Source organism: Serpula lacrymans, assembly GCF_000218685.1.
Source record: "Serpula lacrymans var. lacrymans S7.9 unplaced genomic scaffold SERLAscaffold_4, whole genome shotgun sequence".
In the NCBI taxonomy this organism is placed as follows: Eukaryota; Fungi; Basidiomycota; class Agaricomycetes; order Boletales; family Serpulaceae; genus Serpula; species Serpula lacrymans.
The window spans coordinates 1,136,459-1,144,763 of NW_006763293.1; the positions used below are offsets into that span (position 1 = coordinate 1,136,459).

General features: G+C 45.9%; 3 protein-coding genes across 3 annotated transcripts in view; all 3 read left to right on the top strand.

The window, feature by feature from the left end:
- The window catches only part of SERLADRAFT_413828 (uncharacterized protein), a gene marked incomplete at both ends in the record, with an annotated part of 4,125 nt that extends 2,125 nt beyond the window's left edge, over nt 1–2,000 (top strand). Inside the window, 5 exons of the mRNA XM_007315446.1 lie at nt 40–364; nt 433–638; nt 721–1,005; nt 1,076–1,804; nt 1,863–2,000. Coding sequence (XP_007315508.1) covers nt 40–364; nt 433–638; nt 721–1,005; nt 1,076–1,213 — 954 coding nt within the window. The remainder of the gene's footprint in view (nt 1–39; nt 365–432; nt 639–720; nt 1,006–1,075; nt 1,805–1,862) is intronic.
- A 192-nt stretch (nt 2,001–2,192) lies between these two features.
- On the top strand, nt 2,193–2,940 carry SERLADRAFT_460801 (uncharacterized protein; the record flags this gene model as incomplete). Its single annotated transcript, XM_007315447.1, has 3 exons — nt 2,193–2,553; nt 2,674–2,891; nt 2,912–2,940. 2 exons carry the CDS (start codon nt 2,388–2,390, stop codon nt 2,754–2,756), a joined length of 249 nt encoding a protein of 82 aa, XP_007315509.1.
- A 4,328-nt stretch (nt 2,941–7,268) lies between these two features.
- SERLADRAFT_406523 (uncharacterized protein) lies at nt 7,269–8,069 on the top strand (the record flags this gene model as incomplete). The annotated part of the gene is made up of 4 exons (XM_007315448.1): nt 7,269–7,553; nt 7,605–7,724; nt 7,771–8,019; nt 8,052–8,069. The coding sequence occupies 4 exons, from the start codon at nt 7,269–7,271 to the stop codon at nt 8,067–8,069; spliced, it is 672 nt and encodes a 223-aa protein (XP_007315510.1).
- Nucleotides 8,070–8,305: the final 236 nt, after the last annotated feature.

Consider the following 8,305-nt stretch of genomic DNA (forward strand, 5'->3'; position numbering starts at 1 on the left):
CTCAGGGATGAGCAAAACAGACTCAAGAGTCGTCGCCAGCGGGAAGTGGAAGCCAGGGAAGAAGGACTGAGCAAGAGTTTGTTTGAACGAGCGAAAGAGGAGCAGGAAGCTGGTGTCGGGACGAGCAATAAGGCGCTGAGTATTATGATGAAGATGGGCTTTAAGCCTGGACAATCCCTTGGGAAATCCGACGAGAATCAGGACGAAACCGTCGCTGCATCACTGCCTCCACCTCCCAGTGCTCCTAGTGAAGGGAAGGGAAAATCGGAATCAAGGGAACGTTCAGAGCCTATAGACAGCACCGAGCTAGCAAGTTTCCAAGTTCGACATAAAGTTGAGCCGATACCACTGAACGAATGGACAGGTTCGTCGTCGTCCTCCATTTCGTCTCGCCCCTCGCGCGCTTATAACAGACACTTGTTATGCATCTAGGGAAGAAAGGTATCGGTTTGGGCAAGCGTGCGCCGTCTCCCAGCTTTGAAGAAAGGGTCGCCAAGATGGCCAAAATGGCAGAGGACGCTAGCCATGAATCGTTCCGTGATCGCACGCGCAGGGAGTACGAAGAACGACGGTGTGAGGGGAGACTCGCTCCAGCCCAGCGTACCTGTCTTGCTCTTGACGAGAAAGCTGGGATACTGGTAAGTACATACCTTACATCGCCATTACCTCCAATTTACTATTATGTGGATCGCTGATGCTTGACAATCTGTGGATCCACAGTTCAACGTACTCACTCTCAATCCCAACGATCGAGATTCGTTCCCTCCTGGGTTGTTAGACGCCCTTGGTGATCATGCTCTGCTTGTGTCTCAACCATCAACCCATAGAGGTGTTCATCATGTGTCTCATTTACGAGAACAGATGAGAGCTGATGCGTTACGGGCGATGCCTTCTCCGTTGGATGATGGAACCGCGAACGGCGTGGACGAGAAAGGTCCCCTAGAAGCCCGGGACGAATACTCACCCGAAACTGTGGAGGAGGCTGCGCACTTCTTGCGCCTTGGCGTGAGTTGTTCGCTCCATCAGTCACTAGTTACTAGTAACCACTGATTAACTGGTTTTTGTATCGTGACAGGCTCGAGACAGATTACAGGTGCTCTTAGCCTACCTACGGGACAAGTATTCATACTGTTTCTGGTGCGGTACTCTGTACGATGATCCTACTGACATGGAGGATCATTGTCCTGGACCAGATGAGGACGAGCATGATTAGAGACACGTTGATTCTGTTGGCATGGCTATCTGAACACTGTAGCACTAACAATATATAGCACTACTGTAGTCTTGTAATATATATATATATATTTGAACGAATGAGTGTCCTCCAGATGTGTTAAGGACAGGAAAAGGGACTCAGATAAGATTACAATGGACGTTATCAAAACGTCTACTACTCATGGACCTAGCCAGAGGGAGGTGAAATGAAGTGAAGTGGAATGAAAGTAACGTGGACGATAGGAATGCAAGTATTATAGGTAGGCGGAAAGGAAAGTGAATACACGTGAGGCGTACGGTATTATTAGGTCCATGTGAGTTGTCCATCCTTTCAAAGTACACGAGCTGGTTGAACTGCGATAAAGCGTTACACGAGCACTCCGACTAGGATCAAGTGATCATCAAACAGGAGTCCGACCCGACGAAGAAAATGGAAAAGAGAAAGAAAAAGTGACCAGCAATCGATTCGAGACGCGCTCAGTGCGGGGCAACGAAAGCTGAAGGGAGCGTTGGTAAGGAGAACGGAATCAGTGATGGTGGAGAGATGGTGGAAGGCCTGTCCGTATAGCGATGTGAGAAAGTAGACACGGTGGGTGAATGCTGCGGTGTTTTGCGGCGGACATAGGTTGATATAGGAGTGTTTGCAGGTAGTTCAGTACCTCTGTCAAGTTCTCCGAGAAGTTTTTGGAATCGAAGTGGAGATGGCCTGCGCGTGATGCGAGGCGAGGGAGAACGAGGCGAACTAGAGTGAGACTAGGATACGAACGATAAGATCGTTGGCAATGAGCTGGCAGAATAGATGAATACGTACTCTAGAAGGCGTCTCCAACTCAGTCTGATCTGTCAATGACGACATGCTAGATCGTTTGACACATGTCTATTGCCTTCACATAAGAACAGGAAGATAATAAGTCGAATAATGAAAACGTACATGAGGCGGGGCATATGGGTTATATCTGGCTACCCTAACACGGGACCCAGCATGGTTTGAACGCCTTTCTGACTCGAGGTCCCGTGGTGATACATCGCCAAAGGAGGAACGTGATGATGAGGGACTCAAGCTCTGAATAGAGCTAGATGAGGTAGATGAAGAAACTGAGCAAGAACGAGATCGTGTTGTCTGGGAAGCGTCAGACTGGGACGTTCTTGCGTCATTGAGGCCGAGTGAAGCCATGAGTTCGATGAATGAAGGGAGAGCAGAAGCAGGCATCGAACTTGAAGAAACAGCTAACGTGAAGTCGTCGAGGAGGACGTTGGAACGGCCTTCAAGAGCGCCAGCCATGAAAGCACTGGGCAATGGTTTTAAAGGATGGTGGAGCGCCATGGATACCGCCCACGGTTGTCAGGTCATGCCTACTGCCATGGAGTTGCGGTAGACGTTATAGCAGGCTCTAACAATAGTATGGAGGCTCGTCGGCAAGGAGATAAGTTTGCAGCCAGTTGGTTTGGAAGCGGAAGCGCCCCTTTGGCTTACCATCATAACCTCACAGCCTTTTTTCCCGATTCCTTTCCTCGTAACGCGCCGTAACTGGGTCAACTGAGGCGAGCGATACGATAATTAATTAACGTCATGATCACAGTTGCCTCGAAAAAAACAAGGGCTGAGAGCTAAGCATCTTACCGCCATTTAGACAGGATTCCACAACATTTGTGAGCATGCGAATCTGCGGGTTGTTATTGTTCAGCAGGGACTGGGACACAATGTTGTTGTAAAACATCGATTGTACCGGATTGTACCTTTCTGCCAGCTTTTCATTGTTCTACCGGAGTAAGCCGGCCGTCACGTTGTAACGGGCAACACTTTTTCTTTAGGCCTCCTTCCAGTCAGGTTCATCCAGGGCCCCAACAACGATCTGGGAGGGGGAGGAAGCTATGCTATGTTCCTCCTCCACGACGGGACATGGAATACATTTATGCGGGTAAGCGGCGGCATAAACACGAACCTTGGCGGCAAATACTAAAGTGAAAAGATTGTGGCGCCAAAAAAAATAATGAGATCAAGTTGAGAGAACCCTTACGGTGTCGAGTGTGGTCACCGTATCATGTATAAAAAGAGGACCAAGCGCAGTATGTGGTACGACCATGTCATCTTCCTTATCATGTCTCATCGTTGTGCTTGACGGTGGTCCAATTCGAAGCGCGATGACAGCACCTCAAGAAAAATATTGTTGTACAGGACACGATTCGCAAAGTGCGAATAAAATTTTGCCTTGAGTTTGTTTGTCGAAACACTAGGTAACGCCACAGCCACTGTTTCGAGAGAGGTGGGGTGTGCCGTACGTAAATAAGACAAAATAAAAAAGACCGTATCCAACCCGGGTCAATAGAAACGGTGCAGGTTATATCCACAGGTCATCTGTGAATATTATGGATAACCTGTGGGTGGCATGAATAAAATGTAGTGTTTGACACTTAGGATTGTAACATTTTTCATTCAACCACAGTGATGTCTCCTTTGGTATGTTTCTCTTTTTTGCCACTCTTCCCCTTATCCATATGTGACTGAATGATGTTTGTGGGTACTTTGGTATCATCCATAAGAGGAGTTCAGCACCAAGGCCAAACAACCATTTGAGCTTTGAACATCTGAGAACTATTACCACACTGAAGGTGATTTACCTGTAGATGGCCACTGTAAAAAGCTTGTTCAGTCCATCAACAGATAATGCTGTACCTTTGAGTTAGCATGAATAATGTTTAAATCTGGTGCAGTGTTATGCACCAAAGTTGATTGGTAGTATGCACAGGTGTTAGTAACAAAGCAAAGATTCAAAAGACTTCATCAGGAAATGTCAAAGTTACATTCACCAATGAGTTGACCAAGTAAGTCTATTTTCACTGTGAAGTATGATGATTGTATAGGTAAGATCAGATGATCTTACCTAATCACACATGTAGCTAGGTATATAGATACTGTACAATATTATGTAAGTACCTCTCACACTTTTTCTGCCTTGAAGTGCCTTGAGCATTATTTAAGGCAAATTAAGGGCTCGTACGGTGTCATGCACCAAAGTTGATTGGTAGCATGGACAGGTGTCAATAATGTTTTATCTAATCTATACACAGTAAACAATCCCAGAGTTAATGGGGGACTCTGAGTATCATATTCGGCAATATGTGCCTATACACAGTAAATAATCTATGACGGTACTGTGAATATGGGTACAACTAACATACAGAAAACACTATCTCACCTCAGAGTTAATGGGGGACTCTGAGGTGTGTACGTGGCAGCATACGGCTTATAAGTGAAAACGGAAGTATAAAATTTTTGATGGATATATATTGGTGAGTGTCGCATTGCTCCAACTCTACCTTGTGCTGACTTTCCTTTCTAGGTGTTTGTCCTTCGTGCACGCTTGCACTGCATCCCTCGAGCTCGTCATTCCAACATAATGAAGCAAATATTCAAAAAGACTCGCCTTTGCGCCACACAGGCACAGTGCCATGTGGAATAGTAATTAATATTGCCTTTTTCAAACTTGTGGCTGATCAGCACCACCTTTATTAGGCAATCTAGTTGCGCTCACCTTTGCTTTTCCATTTGGTACTTTCCACATTTCAGCATTTCGGCAAATTTTCATGTTGCCACTGGCTACACATTGCACACTTACTTTTGTCGTTCTCCATTACTATTTTCTTTACTCAGCCCCACCATGGGACCCTTACTCTCTTTTTTATTCTTACCTGACGGTTGCTTCTGGATCCCCATTCTAGTTCACTTCCTCGTCACCTCCACCCTCCTCCTACTCGTTTTCCTTGCTCCCCCACCATACCTGATGTCACCACTCTCCATCTGCTCCCGTCGCCAATCCATTGACCACCATGTGCCACTGCTGATATCAGCAAAGCCCTGGCAGCTGGTCCAAATTGGGCAACAGGTCCAACTTTATGACATTGATCTGCCGTCTTCCACTGTTAAATCATTGGTCACTCGTCTTGCCTGGTTAGAGTGTGAGTGGGTAGTTTTTGAGCTGGAGAAGGTTCATCCCCTTGCATTGCCTATGTACATCACTATCCATTCACTTGGATACATTTATCCTTTGTCCATCTTCTTCGCTACAGCTACACCTACCACACGCTGCCTGGGACTTGTAAGGACCATTTTATTGTTTTCTTATCTTCTCTATGTCTTGGTCCTCGAACACCTTTCCCATTACACCTCTGGCTCTAGGGCTAGAGGTATCATTTGCCATATTACTTCTCATAGCCCTCACAGGCTTTCTTAACCGCCGTTACCACTTTATATCACAGATCAGAGACTGGGTATCACTCCCAGCCAGCCAGCACAATGGGTAGGGACTGGTAGTAGGCATCTCGCCAACCAGCTCCAAGCCCCATTAAGGCCTGGATATACTAATAAACACTTTGATCAGGATCGTACCTCATCATGAGGATACGGTTCCTGAACACGCGTAACAAACATCTATTATTAGTACAATTCTCTCACCCGCTGATTAATCAAGTTAAAGTCGTACAATAGTTGTTCTCTTTTTCTTATTGGACGATTTATTCCTCAGACCACTTTTCATTTACTCTCCTTTCAGTCTGAGGGACAAACAGTTCACTATATAAAGCCTTACCTATTCATGTATAGTTCCTTAGTTTTCTATTACTGAATTTACCCACTTTACTCCTCAACCAAAACCCTTGAGCTTACCTCCCAAGTCCTCTACTCGCTATATTTACTAGCGTCTGTCGACCTCAAGCTCATTGAACCTCTTACTCCCTGCAAGTGCAGAAGGAGACAGGTTTTGTTTTTGTTATAGTTTATCGTTGCCTCACAGGACTCACTTGTTCCAAATTGGAACTACTCCTCTCCCTCCCTCGTTTGACCAGGTGGTCCAATACAACCAGTCCATTGGTAAGGCCATGGAACTGTCGGATTTGGACTAGGTGGTGGACTGGTGGCTCCAGTTTCTTTTTTTCAGCAGAATATTCATTTACAGTGCAATTATTTTTGATTTTTGAATCATTTTTATGGACACATATTTTTTAGAATGCCTGACTGACAATAAAGGAACTGTGATGATACTGATAGTGTTTTGCCTTGCCCTTTTTTTACTGTATCTTCCCATGACATCATGATTTTCCTGCTCTCTTTTTGCTATTGGACTTTACTTTATGGCTGTACAAACCTGTGACATTACTTACACAGCATTCATTGTTCTATTCCTTTCTTTTCCTTATTTTGACAATCTTATCCTGTACTACCTATGCAGGATTTGTCAGCGTACTCCTTCATGTTCTTTCTCATTCTTTTTGCACAGCTATACTGTGCATAGCCTACTTTTCTTTTACTATATAAACCCCTGTATTTTACCTTGTAAAAATAACAAGAACTTCAATCCAGACTTCTTCTCTATACTCAAGTTCACTACTCTGCTACTTGTGATCCAGTGTGGTCACAATACTTCCCACTGCTACTACTGTTGACTGCTGTCATTGTCACTCATCACTTCCAAAGCCATTGCTATCCCTTTTGATTAAAGTCCATCTGAGCACTACAGTCTGTGCATCAGGAGCCTGCTATCACTGGAAACCTTGTCATCTTGTCACATCATCATTCTCAAACCTACCTGGTGCTACAATTAGCAAGGTAGTGCTCATCTATACTTGTCATAAAAGCCCCTATCTTCTATAGCTCAACTATCCCTCCTCCTCAAAACCCACACTCATACATCCCTGGGTTTTACTTTGAAGGATCGTCATACATACCACCCCATGAACAACCAGAGCACCCACTGTTATAGGAGGCAAAGCCCAGAAACAAGTTCTGTGGAATCTGGGAGGATTGTGTGTTAGTTTGTTTTTGTGTGTGGTTTTCTAACACTAGTCCTCATCATCGACAGCAGGAACTCTGTTTTTCCTGAATTTTTTTTCCCCCCCACAATCTGCCGGAATGCCGTCGGAGAGACGGATAGGCATCTCACCCTACAGGCTGACACCATACTTCCATCATCAACCTCATGTCCAGAGCAAAGAAATGACAGGCGTCTGGGCCAACCCTAGCCCCAATCCCTCCTGCAAAACGACTATGGTCCACTAGGATGAACCCTAACGTCCAGCCTGACCAAAGAGCATCTGGCAACATAACAGACATAGAAGAAGATAGTAGTGCTGTCCCTCAAGATAGCAGTGACAATAGTAATGCCATATGGACCGACACTGAGACACAAGCACTCATCCAATTCATCACCAAAAATTGTGCAGAGGGGGGCAATGGCTTGAACTTCAAGCCTCAATTCTGGCCCAAAGTTGCACTGCATCTAGCACCTCTTCTTACCAGAGGACCAGCAAAGAGTGCCACTGCTTGCAACTCAGAATGGGGACGGGTATGTCTCTTATCTTATCATAATCTATGTTGCTAACCTCAAGACTCACAGCTTTGTACAAAGTACAACCTTGTGAAGCCTATCACCAACCTATCTGGCACCCCTTGGGACGATGCACTGGGACTAAACATACTCAACAAGGGTGAAGTGGTCTGGAAGGAGCTTATTGCGGTATGTTTCCGTCCTGCTTTGAGACTAATAGCTAATCAGTACACAGAAACATCCGGTAGCAAAGGGCTTTTGGAAGAGAGGATGGGTCCACTTTACCGCCATGCATGCTGCACTGGGCAACGCCCCAGCCAAAGGTTTGAACATATTTGGTGTTCCCAAAGTCCCCAAGCAACCTAAGGTTACAAAAGCATCCAAGCAGCAGCCTCGCACGTCTCAGAGCACTCTTCCTGCCACAGTGCCCCCAACTCCACCTCCTAACACCGCCACCCCCGACAAGATTCTGTCTCCAGCTCCTGTTGCGGCTGCTCCCAACAAGATTAATCCTAGCATGTCTGGGGTCACTAGTCCCACCACCATTAGCTCTGATGTACCCAATAATGTGAACCACTGGCTCGGTGGTCTCCCATCTCCAACCTCTGTTTGTGCCCCTCTTGGCTCATCTGTCACATCCTTCGCAAGCAAGTGCTCTGCCCGGGATGCTGCGCTCTCGGACAATGATGGTGATGATGGCGCTACCATCATATCTCACAGCAAGAGTGCAGGTAACCATAGTACGGGCTCCAACAAGGCTCCACGCAATA